Source organism: Carica papaya, chromosome 4 (genome assembly GCF_054855325.1).
Source record: "Carica papaya isolate Zhongbai chromosome 4, ASM5485532v1, whole genome shotgun sequence".
NCBI lineage: Eukaryota > Viridiplantae > Streptophyta > Magnoliopsida > Brassicales > Caricaceae > Carica > Carica papaya.
In genome coordinates this window covers 26,295,243-26,315,518 of record NC_142312.1, presented here as the reverse complement: position 1 = coordinate 26,315,518, position 20,276 = coordinate 26,295,243, and the positions used below count along the sequence as shown (strand labels likewise).

At 34.6% G+C, this 20,276-nt stretch overlaps 4 protein-coding genes and 2 long non-coding RNA genes across 13 annotated transcripts; 4 read left to right on the top strand and 2 right to left on the bottom strand.

The window, feature by feature from the left end:
* The first annotated feature begins 895 nt into the window (after positions 1–895).
* On the top strand, positions 896–6,725 carry LOC110812537 (UDP-Glycosyltransferase superfamily protein). 6 transcript variants are annotated; one of them, XM_088218510.1, is made up of 10 exons: positions 896–1,135; positions 2,235–2,351; positions 2,488–2,681; positions 2,771–2,876; positions 2,997–3,144; positions 3,282–3,421; positions 3,776–3,942; positions 4,023–4,321; positions 5,038–5,091; positions 6,622–6,725. In XM_088218510.1, exons 1-8 carry the CDS (start codon positions 1,075–1,077, stop codon positions 4,314–4,316), a joined length of 1,227 nt encoding a protein of 408 aa, XP_088074636.1. In that variant the 5' UTR covers positions 896–1,074; the 3' UTR covers positions 4,317–4,321; positions 5,038–5,091; positions 6,622–6,725. The 6 variants fall into 6 exon arrangements, with proteins under 6 accessions (XP_088074636.1, XP_088074637.1, XP_021895031.1 ...); XM_088218511.1 differs by having other exon boundaries at positions 5,019–5,091; XM_022039339.2 differs by lacking the exon at positions 6,622–6,725 and adding an exon at positions 5,260–5,489.
* A 26-nt stretch (positions 6,726–6,751) lies between these two features.
* LOC110812479 (pathogen-related protein-like) lies at positions 6,752–8,008 on the top strand. The gene is made up of 4 exons (XM_022039263.2): positions 6,752–6,907; positions 7,014–7,146; positions 7,243–7,541; positions 7,721–8,008. Exons 1-4 carry the CDS (start codon positions 6,752–6,754, stop codon positions 7,802–7,804), a joined length of 672 nt encoding a protein of 223 aa, XP_021894955.1. The 3' UTR covers positions 7,805–8,008.
* A 1,315-nt stretch (positions 8,009–9,323) lies between these two features.
* On the top strand, positions 9,324–10,095 carry LOC110812572 (uncharacterized). Its single transcript, XR_002539310.2, has 2 exons — positions 9,324–9,655; positions 9,740–10,095. It is a non-coding gene; the product is annotated as an uncharacterized LOC110812572 (long non-coding RNA).
* Positions 10,096–11,385: 1,290 nt separating this feature from the next.
* Positions 11,386–17,202, bottom strand: LOC110812540 (uncharacterized). Of its 2 annotated transcripts, XM_022039342.2 has the most exons (3): positions 16,969–17,202; positions 16,707–16,845; positions 11,386–11,966 (listed from the first exon to the last, which is right to left on the bottom strand). In XM_022039342.2, exons 1-3 carry the CDS (start codon positions 17,138–17,140, stop codon positions 11,792–11,794), a joined length of 486 nt encoding a protein of 161 aa, XP_021895034.1. In that variant the 5' UTR covers positions 17,141–17,202; the 3' UTR covers positions 11,386–11,791. The 2 variants fall into 2 exon arrangements, with proteins under 2 accessions (XP_021895034.1, XP_088074639.1); XM_088218513.1 differs by lacking the exon at positions 11,386–11,966 and having other exon boundaries at positions 16,539–16,845; positions 16,969–17,188.
* LOC110812541 (uncharacterized) lies at positions 13,624–15,889 on the bottom strand. Of its 2 annotated transcripts, none has more exons than XR_002539298.2 (4): positions 15,588–15,889; positions 15,153–15,445; positions 14,895–15,024; positions 13,624–14,246 (listed from the first exon to the last, which is right to left on the bottom strand). It is a non-coding gene; the product is annotated as an uncharacterized LOC110812541 (long non-coding RNA). The 2 variants fall into 2 exon arrangements; XR_002539299.2 differs by having other exon boundaries at positions 15,153–15,440.
* Positions 17,203–18,722: 1,520 nt separating the features above from the next.
* LOC110812520 (pathogen-related protein-like) lies at positions 18,723–20,078 on the top strand. Its single transcript, XM_022039312.2, has 4 exons — positions 18,723–19,016; positions 19,128–19,260; positions 19,348–19,646; positions 19,808–20,078. Exons 1-4 carry the CDS (start codon positions 18,861–18,863, stop codon positions 19,940–19,942), a joined length of 723 nt encoding a protein of 240 aa, XP_021895004.1. The 5' UTR covers positions 18,723–18,860; the 3' UTR covers positions 19,943–20,078.
* Positions 20,079–20,276: the final 198 nt, after the last annotated feature.

Here is a 20,276-nt window from a genome sequence, read left to right as displayed (position 1 = left end):
AAATTTAAAACATGTAATTAGAAACACCTAAGACCATTGAAATATAGAATGAAATTTGAATTTATTGTAAGACTAATTGGATTCAAAGTTGCTCAATATTTTTTCATATTTCATTCTTTTATCTTAAAGAGTTCTTTGAAATGAATGAATCAAATTTAATACAAATAGATTTTAAAAAGGTAAACATGTTTCATGGGTAACTTTAGAGAACACTACCAATAAATAGATTGTTCTTAAAGATTTGCAGCAAGCTCCCACTCAAAATATTTCTAGATTCATGGACGCTTTACACCTTCGCAATCTTCTTTTATACCTTACAAAGGTTCTTACCCCAAGTAATTCTATCGAAAGAGAAATTTACTGTCTCTTCTATTATAATTAAGAGATACAGATTTTTACATGTTCGTAGAGAATGTAATTTTATGTACTGATGTCCTAATCAAAATACTACTATGAGCACCGTTTTGTTGGCTCAAATCTCCGTAGATATTCAAGAGTATTTATATATCAGTATGTGTGATAATATCTGGTCTCGTTTGACAGATTAATTGGTCTTTTTCTCTTGTTTAGATTTGAAAAAAAAAAACGGACACCAAATGGTTAGTTAACCTGTTGATTTTAGTCAAGTTCATTACTATTTTTCTTATATTCTGAATTTATCTCAACCTAATCTTACCTTTTAACTTCAATAAAAATGAAATTTTTCTAGAAATGAAAGTTAATTAAGAAATTTATAGGGCTAAATTAAGTGCCCAAATATAACTTTTAGCCTGACGTCACTTAAACTCATTTCATTTCAGTCAAGCCCAAAACCTCGTTCTCAACCGAATCCAATTTGCGGCCCACTGAGCCCATCCTCCAAAACTTAAAACAAAAAACGGTGTCGTTTTAACTCTCTCGTCTGGTTCCCGATCGACAAAGCCGAGAAATTGGAAAAGAGAGAGCCCTGAGAGGAACTAGGAATCGGAGGTTGAAGACTCGTAGAGAGGTGGCGTAAAGCTGATTTGTAAGAAATCTTGTTAAAATTAGTTGGTAGCACAGTTTTAATTAGAGTTTACAACAAAGAAAGAAGACATGGAGAAGAAGCAAAGGTCGAGGTTGAATATCGCTATAATTCATCCAGATCTTGGCATTGGTAAGCCTATTACTACCTCTGTTTCAATTGAGGTCTTTGTTCTGTTTGCTTGTTCACTGAGAAAATTGCTTGGTTGATTTTTGCAGGCCCAAAAAAAAAAAACTTGTATCATCATTTCCCTTTCTTAACATGGAGAAATCTTGTTGTAGTGCATGATTATTTGGTTTTAAACATGTTTCTTAAATAAAGTTTATCTTCCGTCTCCAAAAATAAAATATAGTTTCTCTTGATAACCATCTGAGTTTCACTAAGCAAATATAAAGGTTTTTCAAAGCATAATTTGTCAGAACAAGAGGTAGTCTTGAGCACTTTATAATAGATGGTTGGTTATGTTACGGTCCTAATCTTGTTTCCAAATTGTTGTGTGATTTTCATTTTTCAGCATGTTCTAAAACATGTTAAAATTTGAAACTTTAGAATCTTTTATCAGTCTTTCAAGGGTTGGAGTCAACAATGTGGAGATCTTTAAGAGATTGAAAGTAGTTAGTTTTATGGCAGAGTTGGTGTCCGTGATAGTTGTGGAGTTGACGAGTACTGCTTTCTGGTTGTGAATTTGGCAATTGTGATCATTTTACTGTTTGTCATAACATTGTTAGTTTTAGAATCTTTTATCAGTCTTTCAAGGGTTGGAGTCAACAATGTGGAGATCTTTAAGAGATTGAAAGTAGTTAGTTTTATGGCACGAGTTGGTGTCCGTGATAGTTGTGGAGTTGACGAGTACTGCTTTCTGGTTGTGAATTTGGCAATTGTGATCATTTTACTGTTTGTCATAACATTGTGCCAGTGTTTGTGGTGGAGATGTAAATCATACCTTATCTAAATGTTTCTTGTTTGGCTGCATAGACTTTTAGCTCTTCTGTTTTTACACTGTATATTTTTAATTTATCTTAATATCTTATTTATTTTGGTTTGTAAGAAAAAAAAAGGAAACAAGGAGCTGTGGTTTGAAGAAAGAAACTGTATAGGCTCTTAGTTCTATCGGTTTTGAACTCAATAATCCTGAATTTTAGTGCTTGCTCCAATTCATCTATTATTTGTTATGTTCTATCTTGTTAAAACTGCATGTTTCAATTAAACTTATCTCTTCTTTAATCTGCAGGTGGAGCTGAAAGGTTAGTAGTTGATGCGGCTGTTGAACTTGCATCACATGGGCATAATGTTCATGTGTTTACTGCTCACCATGATAGAAATCGATGTTTTGAGGAAACTCTTTCTGGTAGGTTTCTAATAATATTAGTTTCGCTATGTCTATGCTTTAGGTAAATTCTTGTGGCCTTTGCTGCTTTTACCTGATATTGATCTTTATAAGGTCTTCTGAGGAATTGATTTCATGCCCTTGTACACGTGCCCAGGTATCTTTGCTGTTACTGTATATGGTGCTTTCCTGCCAAGGCATGTTTTCTATCGGCTTCATGCTATATGTGCATATCTGCGATGCATTTTTGTTGCTCTCTGTGTGCTGTTGAAGTGGCAATCATTTGATGTTGTACTAGTAGATCAAGTCTCAGTTGTTATCCCATTGTTGAAACTTAGAAAGTCAGTAAAGGTACACATAGCTTAGCTTACATAAAATTTCTTGCCTAGTCTGCATGTCCTGGGACTACAAATTTTTTATCCAGTAATCTCCTTGTGCAGGTTGTTTTCTATTGTCATTTTCCAGATCTGTTGCTAGCTCAGCATACAACTCCTCTGAGGAGATTGTATAGGAAACCTATTGACTTCATTGAAGAAATGACTACTGGTCTGATTTCACTCTGATCTCTGTGCTACCAACATTCTATTAAGTTTTCTTAATGTTTGTTAGTATTTCTCTTTGCTAAAGTGTTGTTTCTGTAATCAAAACCATATTTTGTAACTTCAGGAATGGCGGATATGATATTGGTTAACAGCAGTTTTACTGCATCTACATTTGCGAATACATTCAAGCATCTTCATGCACGAGGAATTCAACCTTCTGTTCTTTATCCAGCAGTCAATGTGGATCAGTTTGATGAACCCCTCTCTTACAAGTAATTAATGTGTTCGCGTATATCTTGAGATCTTCTGATTATAGCAAATTTTTTGAATGTTGTTACTTACCTTTAAGTTTGTATTGTTCTCTGATTACTAGCTCACAAGCCTGCTTTTCTCTTTTGCTATGATGTAGGTTGAATTTTCTTTCCATAAACCGTTTTGAGAGGAAAAAGAATATAGAGTTAGCAGTTTCAGCTTTTGCAATGCTTCATACTCCTAAAGGAGATGTCCTTAAAAATCATAATTTGGCTGATGCTACCTTAACTGTTGCAGGCAAGTCTCTTCCTGTTGCTTATGAGATTGTTGGCTGACTCTTCCATGACATCATATTTCAATAGGGATATGAGCTTAAACTAGTTCTTTACTGCTGAACAGATGGAGTTAAGTGCATACTGATGGTTTTTCTCCCAACAGTTTTCTTCAATTAAATGATAAACATGAATTTGTATTTTTGGTACTATAAAGTATTTGCTGGGGAAAGAAACTGATTCTTTACTTGGGCAAAAATCTGTCAATTATTCCACCCTAAGTGACCATGTACAGCATAAATAGAAGTGAAGATTCATAGTTAATCTGAATGATGAAAGCTTTGCATGGCCTGTGGATTTATGATTAACAATGATTCAGGAGGATATGATAAGCGCCTGAGGGAGAATGTTGAGTACTTGGAGGAGCTCAAAAGCTTAGCAGAACAGCAAGGGGTGTCTGACCAGGTCAACTTTATTACATCTTGTTCGACAGCTGAAAGGAATGCTCTTCTCTCTGAATGCCTGTGTGTCATTTACACACCAAAGGTCGGATGACATCACTCATCATAAATTTGATTAGTTATTACGAAGAAATATGATTTTAAATAGAGATTGTATTGCTGTAGGATGAACACTTTGGCATTGTTCCATTAGAGGCAATGGCAGCTGGTAAACCTGTTATTGCATGCAACAGTGGAGGCCCTGTTGAAACAGTTAAGAATGGGGTAACAGGGTATCTTTGTGACCCTACATCTCAAGAGTTCGCGTTGGTTATGGCTAAATTCATGGAGGATCCAGAAATTGCAAAGAGTATGGGAGGAAAGGCCCGACAGCATGTCAGAGAATCATTCTCTACAAAGACTTTTGGCCAGCGTTTGAATCAATTTCTTATTGATGTTTCTAGGAGCAAGAAGGATTGACAATGGTAAACTTATTTTGAAGAATGACCATATACATACAGCATACATGACAATGTTCGAAACACTAACACATTATACATATCATTATATATTGCACAAGGTGACATGTGATTACTTGGCAGTGAACTATTTGAAAGCAAATATCGTTCTGGAAACTTTACCATGATGTACCAACATCCTTATAAAAAAGAAATAGCTCTAGCTGCTTTTGTGCATTGGCACATGCTGTACTGACAGACATCTTTGTTGATTATTGAGAAATAAATTGATCTACACAACCATCAAGAAGTTCAAACATTTCCATGATAGAAGTGTTTCGTCCATATTCTTACTGGAATCTTAGAGTATCTGAAGTTTTATATATGACTTCATTTGGGATATAAATGCAGTAACAATCTCGGGGCAGTTTTCAGTAACCCTCTTAGCTTTTGTTGTTGCTTAAATGATTTTCTTGTCTCAGTGTCTGCGTCAGCATGATAAACTCTGGTTCATGCCACATGGACATGATTGTATGGCTTTTCATTCCGATTAGGCTTAAAGCTTCCAAGCTCACTCAGTAGCTTTTTAAATGCTAAGGACCATGATTCCAGTGATCATGATTTCATATGCTACCCATGTGTGCCATTAATGTTGCAGTAAGCCGGGGATGGATAAGACTGTATATGGCAGAAAACTGTGTAATAGTTCACTTTCTTCTTTTAGCTTGTTTTGGCCTTTGCAGGATTTACTGGATTGTGAAGTCCTGAGAGATGAAACTTCCATACTAATTAAAAAGGTAGTTAATCTATCTCTCACTTTTCTGTTTTCTTTTTTCAATGTTTGAGAATAGTTTGAACTGATATTATTAAATATTGACAGTTCTCAAATTTGTGGGTATTGAATTTAAAAAGATATAATGATAAGATTATATTTAAAACAACCCTAATTATTTAATTATATGTAGCTGCTAAAGTGAAGAGCGTTTGGGTGTTGTACTACAACCTCATTGTGAGATTCCCCTTGTGCGTTACATGTATCTTCGAGGATCAATTTTATTATCAGATTTTGATTATCCAAAATTTTGTATGCTTCTTTTGGTTTATGTACACACACTTTGTGTTTTCTCTACTCTTTAATGATTTCGAATGTCTCAAACATCATTAGTTATGAGAGAACTTATCGTTACAATTTCAACGAGTTGAATATCGTCACCAACCGATCCCAATTGAATTATTTTATACAGTTGGATTTTTACATTTCTTTGTTGATTAAATGTGCTTTTAAATAAAAATTGATTCTAAACTTTTGAAATTAAATTTCCTTGTAACTTTGTTTTTTAAAAAAACATTCTATTGCATGTTTACTTACATGTACTATCAATAACTAGTGATAATTATTATGTTAAGATGAATAATTTAATTTATTAATATATTATTAACACAGGTTGCATAATTATAGAAGACACAGAATGCAGTTAAAGATTATACCAATTTCTTTTTTTCTATTCTAAAAAAAGAGAGAAAATCATCGAAGCCTTGAAAATGTCTAAAGGGTCGTCACGGTTAATGATGATGGAACTGGTACTCGTTTCGAGGGATATGAATATTAAATAATTTAGCGGTAGTCTTGGCCACACTTCATTTTGTCAGACAAGTAGGTTTAAGCTCAATAAATTTAGGCATGGATTCAAGGCTGAAAATTAATATGACCAACTTAAAATAAATAAATGTTTCAATCAACTCATTTTTTCACCACAGAGAAACACCAATAATTCAAACCCAATTAATAAGTCAATGAAAGATGTTTGAAATTTTAATTGTGTGTCTAAAGATTAGTAATAAAATAAAAGTATATTTAAGATAATACCTAAACAATATATATAAGTAAATACCAAAAATAGTATGTGCCACAAATAATTCAAATGTATACAAATTTTTACTTATTTTTGTGTATTGATGCCATCTTGAGTTTGAAAAGTCTTTAAAATGATAAGAAAGAGGAGTCATCTTGGTCAAATGCGTACAACATTTTGGTTGATGTCATTTTAAGCTTAAGAAGATTTACTAGAAAAAGGAAATATAACAAGCTTCAAATCACCCCCAAAAAAAAAAAAAAATTAAAAAATAAAAAGATAGTTAAATTGAATATACTTAAAAATAAATCTCAATTAAAAAAAAAATAATGAAAAAAAAAAATAATAAAAATATCTACATTTATTGCAAATGTTTTATTACCTACATTTACTTATATATTTATATATTGCTAATTTTAAGTAAGTAGTAATTACAACATTAAATACCCTTCAACTTTTAGAACTGAAACCTAGATGCAGGACAAAAAAAATATGCAACGTATAGCAAATGACATGATTACGGGATCTTCCACTATAAAACCCCGGTAAGTGGCTACAAACTCTGCTGCACAGGGAAAGGATAAGTTATATACAGAGACACAGTATGGCTACTGGGCAGGAAGCTTCGACTACAGCAACTACAAGAGATAAATATAGGTCTTTCTTGCTTGAAGATGAGGCAGGAGAAGTTCAATGGAGGCATTGTGCCCCTCCTACATATGATATGGTGAATAAGCTCTTCGAAGAAGGCAGAACCAAGGTACCAATTATCTCCCTACCTAGATCTCTCTTTTTGATCTACATATAATTGTGGTCATAATTAAAGGTGTATGTATGTATGCTCACATGTATGGTATATACTACAGGAATGGCCAAAAGGATCACTAGAAGAGACAGTGCAAAATGCTATCAAGACATGGGAGATGGAGCTCTCACACAAGACCCGCTTGCGGGATTTCAAGACCATTAACCCTGACAAATTTAAGCTCTTTGTCAATGGTACTCAACGGCATGCATGCTTACGTATTTATATATATGTTTACGAATATATTTATATGAGCTATATTCAATATATATGTTTAATATTAATGCCAGGAAGAGAAGGGTTATCCGGAGAAGAGACTCTTAAGCTTGGGAGCTATAATGCTTTACTAAAGAATTCTCTGCCAGAGGAATTTCAATACTACAAAGCAGATAAAGAGACCTTTGAATCATCTCATGAAGCTTTTCGATCGGCTTTCCCTCGCGGATTTGCGTGGGAACTGCTTGCCGTCTACTCTGGGCCTCCTGTGATTGCCTTCAAATTTAGGCACTGGGGCTTCTTTGAAGGCCCTTTCAAAGGACATGCTCCTACTGGAGAGAAGATCGAGTTCATTGGACTCGGCACTCTCAAGGTCTGTTTCTTCTTTATTTAAACTTTCTTGTTAAAACTATGTTAAGAGACCAAATATGAGGATCAATCTATAATATGATTTTTAGCTTAAAATCTACCAAGTTCTGAGAGACATGTTGTAGAGTTTGAAGAAGATCGGTTTTGTAGAGCAGAGATTCTGAAAGCAGATGATTTTGGCAGGTTGACGAGTCCCTCAGGGTAGAGGATGTTGAGATTTACTACGACCCAGCAGAGTTATTTGGAGGATTGATGAAGGGTTCCTAAGCCCAAGATAATCCCACCCACCATCTGGGGTAGTTTGGTATCTTCTAGTGAGTAATATTTCATTCTGTATATTGCCTTTAAACCTTGAGATAAAACAGTAGGCAATGTAATTTGTTTTTTTAAAATAAAAAGCAACAGTATATAATGTAATTGATCTAAGTCTTTTCTCCGTGGTATGGAAGGTACATGTGTTTTCCTTTATAATGCTATTCTGGAATGAGATTTGAAATCTTGGAAGAAAGCATGTTATCTCTCTGTGTTTAAGTCATCAGGTTATCTGCCTTCTTGAATAAAATCCGATAAATAGAGGCATCACTAACCCCATGAATAAATAATATGTGTGGAGTGTATATATGTGAATGAAACCTTTCTTTTTACTGTCTAATCTAGACTCAAATCCAGAATGTTTATGGAGGGAACAAAGAAGGATCAGAACCTTTCTTCTTATGTCTGTCTGACGAGTTAAGGATTTGAAAATAAAAAATTATAATTAAAATTTATTGTAACTTCACCACTGTACCCCAATTTATTTTCCGTATAAATACTCTCTCCCCGCGGCCCTCTCTAATGAATTTTTTGTTCTGCCAGTAAGAACACAGATTATGGAGTTCTTTTTTTCTCATATAAGACTTCCTTTTTAATAAGTTACTCAAAGAAGACTTTAGACTCTACACTCTTTCTAATTCTCTTATTTTCAATTTACTTATTTCATACGGTACGTGTGTGGCTAAATTTCAACGGGTATAGTGAATCTGCATATGAATAATTATTTGAAACCTAATCTACACGTAGATAGGTAATTATAAGTGTGTAGATCAGCTAACAAACGTAACTGTTGTGACCAATGTAAAATTATTGTCTTATCCATGCGATGAAGGGATCTTTTTCGCTTCTCCTTTATGATGATATAAACAGCATCGCGTAATAAAATTTTAGATGTAATATTTTAAATGTATTGTAATATTTCGAGTATAAATATGATATCCGAATGGATGTGTGATATTCGAAAAATATTACAAAAAAAGAATGTGAACAATAAAAAAAGAATGATTTGAATTAAATACAAGATTTCGTAAACAATATGTAAAAATAAGAGTATAATATAATAAAAAAAGATTAAAATAAATTTTCATTGATGTTTTGTTGTGTATTTATTTATGATATTTTGATTGATATTTTTCTGAATTATAAAATATCATTATATCTTACATTTTGTGTGAATGTGTACATAAATTTTTATTTTTTTTATTGAACTCGTAAAACTCATCCCAATTCACTCCACCCAAATCAGAAGAGATGAGAAATAAGTTAAAAATCAATAGAAGATTGTGAAAAAAAATTTATTAGTTTTTATTTTAAAATTATAAATTAATTTATATGTCTCAATTATTTATAAACAAATAATTATTTTATCACAAGTGATGTATATTAAACTGTAATTTTCCTATATATTTAATATTTATCTGTTTCACTAATTAAAAATGTTGTGCAAACTTCTATACCCGCTAACGTTGAGGGTTCGGGATATTACACTTTTGATTTGTTTTAAATATCATATTTTTCTTCATTGCTAACCAACGAGCTTTCAGCTCAATGGTTACTTCCTGCTCATTTAGAATGAGGGAGAATCAGTTTCTGGGTCCAATCCAGCTTATCAGAAGTACCTTTGGCCACTTGGGGGAAAAAAACAAAAAAAAACAAAGAGAAGCTCCAATGTCTATACGAACTCTGATTTGAGGTCCGAAGGCTGGTTGAAAGCCAGAACTATTTTTTCTTGCCTTCTAGGTGTTCGGTAAAGAGGCCATTCCTTAGATCAAACCTCTTCAATCCTCTTCTTTTTCCCTTGCAACGGTACGTGATCTTTCTGCTTAGGCTACTTCCCTTGCAGCAATGCATTTGTGTTGTTTTTCCTTATGGTTTAGTTTGTTTTTATAGGATTCACACATTAGCGATGAAAGATAGAGATGTTATTGAGAAAGCAGTGAGCAGCAATTTTGTTCTGTCAATGTTGTACAACAGCTTGATTTCCATTTTAGTAAATGCACGGCATAAGGGTATCAGATGAATTGAGAGCAGACATTGATTGAATGAATCGCTATGTGAGATCTGACTGAAATTTTGATTGTGTTTTTTATCCATTTTGTGGGTTAATAGTGTCAATACAGAAACACATTTAAGGTACGGTATGGTGTTTTGAACGAATCAAAATCGGAGTATAAAAAAAGCTGAGAAATTATGTGAAAAGAGCTGAGAAATCAGACTGACATTAAGAAGGGACTTTCGAAGGAAAATGAGAAGATCATCAAAAAAGGGAAAGCAAACAGAGGCTGAAATTGAAGCAAGAAAAGATTAAATTTGTATCAGTTCATATGCAGTTAAACCCTATGTTACTGACTATATATGGTGTTACCAATCCCTGTTTTCATCTTTAATCAGCTTTAGTTGACAGTATAAACTGTTTGGTATGATTATTCACGTTTACTGTTCAAGTTTTCCTTTTTAGTTGCTGTTTGGAATGTTCTCCATTATTTTCCCCTCTAGTTTGAATTTCATTTTGGTGTGGACTTCTAGTTCATTTTCTCCCTTGTATGGAAGAAAATATCATTTATGGCGAAATCACTTCTGTTTGTCGGTTTTCTTTGTTAATTAGCATCTCCATGCTTCTGTCAATCTTATGTTGAATCAAGGATTTGGTTTGTTTCTTCTTTTGTTCTTTCTTTAGCTGCTTTTTGGAATGTTCAAATCCTTTAATATTGATATGGTATGACTGATCTACTAGCCTCTTGCATTTCTCAACCCTCTTCATCCTGTAAAATTTTTGAAATTCACTTCATCTGAATTTATCCATCTATATTTTGTGAATAATCCACCTCCAAAGTATCATTGAACACTCTTTTTATAAACATTAGCAAATTCCAACATCACAGCAGAGACAGTATCCTAACCAATTACTTTGGTGCATCAGTCACGAGGTGCTAATTAAGAAAGCACCTTATGATCTCATTCCACTTTGACTAGCTTGCATCTAAGAGATCAGTGATTATATTGTTTACTCAGAACCCACTACATTTGACTTGGCTGACTCCAACCCACCAGAATTACACTTAAATCTTTAGACTCAGACAAAATTGCTTGAACTCTAGCTAATTAAGAAAGCACCTTAGTCTTCCTAAAGTTTCAAGTTAATCCAAAAATCAACCAAAGGTTGATATATAGCATTTTTTAGAAATCTAATCACTGAAAAAAGCGTGCCAGCGATGTTTCATTATAAAGAAAAGCATGCTTGAGTTCAAAAATCAAACCTTTGTGTCCTCACCACTCTTCCACCTAGACTTCAAACGTTGATATTTACGGCAGAGGAATATCTAATTATATCATTTGTAGCACAAAATGGCAAAGGCTTCAAGGGAAATACCAATCTAGCTTGTAAGGTTAGGTAAAATCTTGCATACAGATTTTTTTGCAGAGGTTGTATGTTGAAAATTTAGGCATATGCAATAAAAGAATATATCACGTGATTTAAAATGGTTCCAAGCAATAATATTACCTAGGAGATGCTTATAAGTGAAAAGAATCAAAAATGAGAAGGACAGGTGCACCCCCTAGATCAAAATTCTAAAATGAAAAGTCCAGATGACTTTTTCTGTTTAAAAGTTGGATACAGCCGGTGGCCTCTGACGTTTCCAGATACCACCCTTATCCCCTCTTTTTATTTCTCTGTGTGTATATATTTCCAAGACTCTATTCAAATACAATACAACAGAAAATTAATGAGCATTAAATGCTCTCCACCCTACCCGGCTAATTTTCTTTACATGGTATCAGAGCAGTGCCTGTGATAAGCACTGATCTTCCTGATTTCTATATTACAATATTCCTCTACTGCTCAATAGTAAATCCTAATACAGATGTATTGACACTCCTAAACTCAAACCAGTCTAGAATGCAACTCGTCACAACCACACTTGATGGATCCAACTACTTGTCTTAGAGCCGAGCCATGGTGATCGCATTGAGAGCCAAGGACAAGCTTGCCCTCATGGACGGCAGATACAGAAAGCCCGAACCCGATGCTGCAGAATATGAACAATGGCACAAAACATACAGCATGGTGGTGTCTTGGATTCTAAACTCGATGAACAAAGAGCTCGCTAACGCTTTCCTGTTCACCACATCAACAAAAAACTTGTGGGACGAAATAAAAAAAAAGGTATGGTGAAAGCAACGGACCTCTGTTATATCAGCTAAAATGCGAAATAAGTTCCATCACGCAATCTAACCTCTCTGTCATAGCCTATTACACAAAAATCAAAAGGCTGTGGGATGGGTTAACACACCTAAGGCCCTCACCTGCTTGCAGATGCCATGTTGCAACACAACACAGTGAAATAAATAATACCGACAACCTAATCCAATATTTAATGGGTCTTAATGACTCATATGACCATGTTAGAAACCAAATATTGATCATGAAACCCTTATCGAGAGTAAATAGAGTTTATTCCATGATGATTAGTGTTAAAAAACAGAGGGAAGTACACAATAGCAACTCATTTGAGGGGTCACCTACTGCATTTTACACCAACTTGAAAGACAGTCCAAAATTCCCAAACCGGAAAAAGGAAAAGGACAGCAGGGCATGCACTTACTGCAAAAACACAAAGGACACTTGCTTCAAGCTCCATGACTACCTAGAATGGTTTACAGAACTCGAAGGGAAAATGAACAAAGAAAAGGCTAATGCAATGACTGATAACACCAAAATAGAAGTATCCAACACAAACTGGGGCACAGAAATGTCCACACTCATACAACAAGAGATCACCAAGTATTTGAAGAACCAATGAGAAAACATGGCAGAATCAGCAAGGTGCGTGGGCTACTCTGGCCCCCCTGGTAAGCAACTTAAATGCAGTTTTTTGCATACCTTTAATGATATAGGAACTCGGATAATAGACACAGGTGCCGCATTACACATATGCCATGATTTTAAAATGCTTTCAAAACCCGTAAAACTAGAACCTGCAGTGTCTGTCTCGTTATCAGATGGAATCACGAGTCATTCAACCCACAAAGGGACCATAAAACTGTGTGACAACTTAATTCTACAGGATGTTCTTTATATACCAAAATTCACTTGCAACCTTATTTCTGTTAGAAAACTAACCCAAGCTATAAATACTTACATTTTCTTTTATCCCAACCATTGTTTTGTGTAGGATTTGACAACTAAGGAAATATTGAGGATGGGAACAATAATGAAAGGCCTATACACCCTGAGTGAAGACATTGACCCTAACAAAGCATACATCAACCACACCCAAGAAAACAACTACAACTATGGCACAAAAGACTCGGCCACACATCTACAAAAAAAATTAATCCACATTCCCAGTCTAAAGTTACCAGACAGTGCAGCTTTACATGATTATGAAATATGTCCCTTAACAAAACAACAGCGCTTATCTTTTTCTAAAAGTTTTATCAATACCAGTGACATTTTCAGTTTAATACATGTTGACCTTTAGGGACCATACCTGGTTAATTGTACCTCTGGTGCGCTTTATTTTTTAACCATAGTTGATAATTTCTAAAAAGCCACTTGAACTTACTTATTAAAAGAAAAAACGAGTATACCAAATATCTTGAAATATTTTTACAATCTAATACAAAATCAATTTTAGAAAACAATCAAAGTAGTTAGAACAGACAATGGCACTGAGTTCATAAACATTTCATGCAAAAAAAATTTTCCAAGAAAAGGGCATCATGCATCAAAAAACCTGTACATATACACCACAGCAGAATGGGATGGTGGAGAGAAAACATAAGCACCTATTACAAATTGCTAGGGCATTGATGTTTGAATCAAAACTACCCAAAAGTTTTTGAGATGAAACCATACTCACAGCCACAAACATAATAAACGTTTTACCAACCTCTGTTTTAAAATGAAAAACTCCTTATGAAATTCTATACAAAAAACAGTCAAATTACTCAAAGCTAAAAACCTTTGGTTGTCTATGTTTTGCCACAAATGTCATCCCTCAAAAGGATAAGTTTGAACCTAGGGCTTTGAAGTGTGTTTTCTTATGGTATGCACCCGATGCAAAGGCTTACAAATTATATGATATGACAAACAGAAAAATATTTTTGTCAAGGGATGTCATATTTCATGAACACATTTTCCCATATGAAACAGAACACCCTAAACCAGATTACCATGACACACCACTGCCAATACCAAGTGACGACACAGTAAACACACCTGAAAAACAACCACAAAGAAGAGAAGAAACTCTATTACCAACTAACACTCCCCAGGAGTCTGAAGTGAGGAAGAGCATCAAGGTGAGAAACAGGTCCGCCTAGATGGAAGACTTTGTCGCCCATACCACTAAACAACCCATGTCTGAGCTTCATTTCCTCATGTCCACCTCACCTACATACAACCACGGCTATATTAATTTTATTGCACAAGTGTCTATTACCAAAGAATCAATGTCATACAGGGATGCTAAAAAGGACAGAAAGTGGGTTGAGGCCATGCAAGCCGAACTGTCCGCACTGGAAGAAAATAGAACATGGGAACTAACTGCACTACCAACAGGAAAGAAAGCTATCGACTCAAAATGGGTATCTAAAATAAAATACAATGCCGATGGATCAGTTGATAAATACAAAGCAAGACTCGTAACTAAAGGTTACAACCAGGAATTCGGCATAAACTATCACGATAGTTTCTCACCAGTGGCTAAAATGATCACGGTTCGGTTACTCTTAGCAGTGGCAGCCGCAAGCGACTGGCCAGTATACCAGTTAGACATCAACAACACATACTTACATGGTTTTGTGGAAAAAGAACTATACTTAAAACCTCCAGATGGCTACTTTAAGACTAGTGAAGGGCAAGTTTACCGTCTAACCAAGAGCCTATACGGCCTAAAACAGGCGGGTCGCCATTGGAACAAGGAGCTTACCTCAAAGCTCCAATCTATCGGCTTCACCAAATCAGAGATCGACCACTGTCTATTCACAAAAGGAACAAAAGGAAACTACGTTGCGGTTATAGTATATGTTGATGACTTACTTATCACGGGTCCTAATGAAGAAGAGATTTGCGGAGTCAAAAGCACCATAAATGAAGCCTTCACAGTTAAGGACCTCGGCCAAGCAAGATACTTCCTCGGAGTCGATATAGCTAGGTCAAAAGAAGGAATCTACATCAGCAAAAAAAAAAAATACATCAGAGATATTCTATAAGATACAAAGATGGAAGATGCAAAAAGAAGTCACTTTCCCTTGCCTTTCGAACTAAAACTAAATACAGAGGAAGGGGAGATCTTACCAGATCCGGAGAGATATAGACGCCTAATCGGCCGTTTACTTTATCGCAATTTCAACGGGTCCGACATAACGTACTCCACTCAATACCTCAGTCAGTTCATGCAAAAACCCAGACGACCGCACCTCGACGCCGCACTACACGTTGTTAGGTACCTAAAGCAATATCCGGAGCAAGGCATCTTCTTCCCAAGAAAGAATGACTTCAAAATTCAAGCCTTTTCTGACTCAGACTGGGTATCGTGCCCGATAACCCGCAAATCACTCACAGGCTTCTGCATCTTCCTTGGGCCTGCACTGATCTCATGGAAAACAAAGAAACAAGCTACGGTGAGTAAATCTTCTGCAGAGACTGAATATAGAAGTATGTCATCCACGGTTTGTGAAGTTCAGTGGATAACCTATCTACTTCATGATTTTCAAATAACACTCCACTTACCCGTAACTTTGAACTGCGACAACAAAGCAGCCGAGCATATCGTAGCAAATTCGGTTTTTCACAAACGAACGAAACATCTTGACATCGACTGCCACATAGTACGCAACTAGGTTCAAAAGGGCTTCGTTGAAACAAAGCATGTCACCTCGAAGGAACAGCTCGCCGATTTGCTCACAAAATCCTTAAGGACTTCAGCACATCATCGGCTTCTATTTAAGATGAAGCATCTGCAACAACGGAGTCCAAAGAGCCAAAGCAGAGATAGGGAGGAACTTGAAGGGCCGAAAGCAAACTGACTTCATCTGGAGGAGCGGGTGAAAAGAATAAAAAATGAGAAGGACAAGTGGACCGTCCATATCAAAATCCTAAAATAAAGGGTCCATATGACTTTTTCTGTTTAAAAGTTGGATACAGCTGGTGGCCTCTGATGTATTCGGAGACCACCCTTATCCCCTCTTTTCATTTCCCTGTGTGTATATAATTTCAAGGCTCTATTCAAATACAATACAACAGACAATTAATGAAGCATTAAATGCTCTCCACCCTACCCGGCTAATTTTCTTTACAATAAGACTACAAACCTTATTTGAGAATTAAGGCATATTCATCCAAATTGTGTTATTATTCAAACACCCAGAGGTATAAACCCAACTTTGAGATGCAAATTCTGACAGCATGCCAAGTTTATTTTGTCCGAAAATTTGGATCGAAAGGCAGGAGCACGAGAAACAGTTCTGTGGCTTCCAAAACTTACATATTGATTGCTGAATACCTAAAATATAACTTTGCACTCACGATTCCACAACACAGGCAAGAAAGTTCCTCAAAAAATTATTAAAAAAATACAGAAATAAGCATAAAAAAGAAACATTCCTACTTAAACATTCAAAATCTTAAATTCAAAAGTAGAAACGGAATACAAGAAAATAAAGAAAGGTAGACGAACAGACAGGCAAATCAACGCACTTATCATCATCATTATCACCATATACCATAATCAGGAGGAACAATAACAAGGTTTAAGAATTTTTCACCTAACAATCGAAGCCCTTATTCTATTCGTTTTTCTGACAAACATCTTTTAAACAATTACGTCAAGGGAGAAAACGGAGAGATTACTTAATGCTTTTGTGTACCGCATTTGCAGAGCTTTGAGATAACAGACTTTGCTCTTGCAGTTGCTGTTGGTGTTGTTGCTGTTTCTCAATTGATTTCCGCTCGATTTCGCGCCACTTGTTGATCGCAGCAACGCTGAAAACTAGAAGCGCAAACACCGATTGTTCCAAATTAGAAATTTCAAAGTGCAGAAGTAATATATATACATATATGTGTGTGTGTGTGTGTGTGCGCTCCCGAGAACGTATGAATATAAATAACTCACATCCAGCGCCGACGAAGTAGAGAAGACGGAGGAGCTTCGGGCCGGCGGGACCAGCTACTTCTTCACCCGTCATTTCCTCTCCAAATCTCTGCTCTCCCTCTCCTGCTCTGCGTAACCAAAACGGGGGATCTTGGAAGAAATGGGTAGCACGGCCCAATAACACCAGACCCATTAAGAACTAGGAGGAAATCAAACTCACACACTCCCGTTGAGAAGTAATTTTAGAAGAAAGAAGAGATGACATGTTCGTTGTCAATTATTCAATTTAACAAATAAATAATCAAATATTTTAAGAGAAAAATAAATTAATATGTTTTATAAATATGATTTATTTATTTTAAATTCTTATTAAAAATTAAAAAAATAAAATTTAAGGTATACAAATATTATATTTGTAGAATTTGTCAATTCATATGTTTTATTAAATTAAATGAAATTATTCCATTTATAAAAGGACAACTGCATAACTGAGTGAAGGTGTTTTAATACGACCAACTTAAATAAATATTTCACAAAAAGTTTCAATTAATTCCCCATGAAGATTCTCTTTCGATAAAACTGCAAGATTCTCTTTTATGGCAAAAGCTAAGGCCAATTTAGAAATGTGCTTCATTAATTTATTTAAAATTATACTTTCAAAATATTATTTATAAGAATTATATTGAATTTTCTTTTTTTTTTTTGCCACTAATTATTTTCTCGAGCAATTATTGAAAATATAATGTACTGAAGAAAATATGGCAAAGAAATTAATGAATGTTATTGCTAATAAAAAATTAAATTGAATAATGAAATTCACATATAGTATTGAATATGTAAGCACATTATTAACATAAAAAGATATTTGTAAAAAAATAATAATAGAAATTCATACATTTCAATAATTGGGTGATATTTGTACATCAATAATAACACAATCAGTGATATCAATCTCTCAAAGACTGACACACAAAACACATAGTTCAACTTGAATTCATAATTTCGTAAGAAAAAACTAAAGTACCTATTAAACATTTGCCAGTCCTTCAAATAATTGATGGTAACATAAGTTTTGTCAATCATTTAAAAAGAAGAACACATCCCAAAAGTGTTGAAGCCGCATAATTTGACATTAGTTTTTTTTTTTTTTAGTACAGCAAGAATATGTATTAGTCTTGCATTAAGTAACATAAACAAAGACTCTGGAGTTAAAAATAATTATTACATGCGTTTTCTTTTTTTCTTTTTCTAATGATATTATGACCATAGACAATGTATTAGTAAAATAAATTAATCATTTTCATTAAATTTATTAGGGTATCCTTAGTTATTATAAATTTCAAATTTTGTTGAGAATATATATAAACAAAGCATTAAAAAAAATAATAAAAAAAAAAAACTTGTACTCTTTTGCCGAATTATTTAGTTACATAAAAATGTCATGAATTGAAAGTAGTTATAAATATAAGGAACAAATTATAAATAAATAAATAAAAAGTACAAAATATGATTATAACATTGAAAATAATTCAGGTACTAAAATTATAATTTTTAAAAAATATATAAGAAACTTAAAATATACACACAAAAAAAAAAGAATATAATGTAATACTTATAGTACTGGCGTCATAAAACTAGCCAGATGCACTGGCCCATAAGCTAAACGTATCTCTATAAAACAGATCCAAACAGAAAAGGCAAATTAAAAAACAAAAGCAGAACAAAATCCTTAAAAAAAATCAATGAAATTGATTCATAAACTAATAATATTTCTTAAATAGCTTAACCTCTATCCAGTAGTTATTAATATGTAATCTTCCACTATAAATACCTGCCCATGGCTCCAACCATCGCTACACAGAAGGAAAAGTACATATATACATACGTACACACACACACACAATCTACAAATTATGGGCATTGGGCAAGAAGCTGCAGTTGCAGTTGCTGGAAGGGACAAATACAGGTCTTTCTTGTCTGAAGATGAAGTAGGAAAAGTTCAATGGAGAAATGGTGCGCCTCCCACATTTGACGTTGTCAACAAGCTCTTTGAAGAAGGAAGAACCAAGGTTACAGTTATCACTCTACCTACATCTCTCTGTTTGATCTATATATACCTATGATCATAACTAAAGGTATGTATTTTATACATGTTTGCATGTATGGTATATACACTACAGGAATGGCCTAAAGGATCACTAGAAGAAACAGTGCAAAATGCTATCAAGACATGGGAGATGGAGCTCTCACACAAAACCCGCTTGCAGGATTTCAAGACCATTAACCCTGACAAGTTTAAGCTCTTTGTCAATGGTATTCAACAGCATGCATGCTTATATATATATTACACCTATGCTTGTACGAGGTAAATTCCTTATATATGTCTAACATTTATGTCAGGAAGAGAAGGGTTATCAGGACAAGAGACCCTTAAGCTTGGGAGCTACAATGCTTTACTAAAGAATTCTCTGCCAGAGGAATTTCAATACTACAAAGCAGATAAAGAGACCTTTGAATCATCTCATGAAGCTTTTCGAATGGCTTTCCCTCGTGGATTTGCATGGGAAGTGCTTGCCGTCTACTCTGGTCCTCCTGTGATTGCCTTCAAATTTAGGCACTGGGGCTTCTTCGAAGGCCCTTTCAGAGGACATGCTCCTACTGGAGAGAAGATCGAGTTCATTGGACTCAGAACTCTCAAGGTCTGTGTCTTGTTCTTTAACTAAACTTGGTTGTTCAAAATTTTGTTGAAGAGACCAAATATCAGAATAAATGTAATGACTTCAAATAGACTTGGTATAGAGTTTGAAGAAGATTGGTTTGTAAAGCAAGAGAGTCTGAAAACAGATGATTGTTTTGGCAGGTTGACGAGTCCCTCAGGGTAGAGGAAGTTGAAATTTACTATGACCCAGCAGAGTTATTTGGGGGACTGCTCAAAGGGTCATCAATTTCAGCCTCACAGATTCCAACCACTCAAAGTTGTCCATTCGCCAGTTAAACAAATATTGCAATTTGAAAGAAGAGAACTGTACTTTCTGCCTTTGGAAGTATCAACTCAACTAAGTCTACTTTCTGGGTATCTATTTGTCTAAAACAATTGCATATGGTTGAAAACTAATTGCCCTTTCTCTATGTCCGCCAAACTCCTACTATCTCATGCCTAAACATTACTGCTCAGTAGCAGACAAATAAATAATAAAATTATTTGAAACAAAAATTTACTAGTGTAGTATAAATATATCTCAAAAATATATATACAAGATTTTATTTGAACCTGTAGAACTATTTTAACCCACAAATTTCATTCCAAAATAATTTTGACAATATTTTAA

What these genes read in the sequence shown, in the direction of transcription:
- LOC110812520 (XM_022039312.2), top strand. Translation starts at nt 18,861, where the DNA reads ATGGGCATTGGGCAAGAAGCTGCAGTTGCAGTTGCTGGAAGGGACAAA. An exon ending in TTGAAGAAGGAAGAACCAAG is followed by an intron (nt 19,017 to 19,127) that starts GTTACAGTTATC and finishes TATACACTACAG; the next exon opens with GAATGGCCTAAAGGATCACT. An exon ending in GTTTAAGCTCTTTGTCAATG is followed by an intron (nt 19,261 to 19,347) that starts GTATTCAACAGC and finishes CATTTATGTCAG; the next exon opens with GAAGAGAAGGGTTATCAGGA.
- LOC110812540 (XM_022039342.2), bottom strand. Translation starts at nt 17,140, where the DNA reads ATGGGTCTGGTGTTATTGGGCCGTGCTACCCATTTCTTCCAAGATCCC. An exon ending in CTACTTCGTCGGCGCTGGAT is followed by an intron (nt 16,846 to 16,968) that starts GTGAGTTATTTA and finishes TTGCGCTTCTAG; the next exon opens with TTTTCAGCGTTGCTGCGATC. An exon ending in GCGGTACACAAAAGCATTAA is followed by an intron (nt 11,967 to 16,706) that starts GTAATCTCTCCG and finishes TGTGGTGAACAG; the next exon opens with GAAAGCGTTAGCGAGCTCTT.
- LOC110812479 (XM_022039263.2), top strand. Translation starts at nt 6,752, where the DNA reads ATGGCTACTGGGCAGGAAGCTTCGACTACAGCAACTACAAGAGATAAA. An exon ending in TCGAAGAAGGCAGAACCAAG is followed by an intron (nt 6,908 to 7,013) that starts GTACCAATTATC and finishes TATATACTACAG; the next exon opens with GAATGGCCAAAAGGATCACT. An exon ending in ATTTAAGCTCTTTGTCAATG is followed by an intron (nt 7,147 to 7,242) that starts GTACTCAACGGC and finishes TATTAATGCCAG; the next exon opens with GAAGAGAAGGGTTATCCGGA.
- LOC110812537 (XM_088218510.1), top strand. Translation starts at nt 1,075, where the DNA reads ATGGAGAAGAAGCAAAGGTCGAGGTTGAATATCGCTATAATTCATCCA. An exon ending in GATGAACCCCTCTCTTACAA is followed by an intron (nt 3,145 to 3,281) that starts GTAATTAATGTG and finishes GCTATGATGTAG; the next exon opens with GTTGAATTTTCTTTCCATAA. An exon ending in TGCTACCTTAACTGTTGCAG is followed by an intron (nt 3,422 to 3,775) that starts GCAAGTCTCTTC and finishes ACAATGATTCAG; the next exon opens with GAGGATATGATAAGCGCCTG.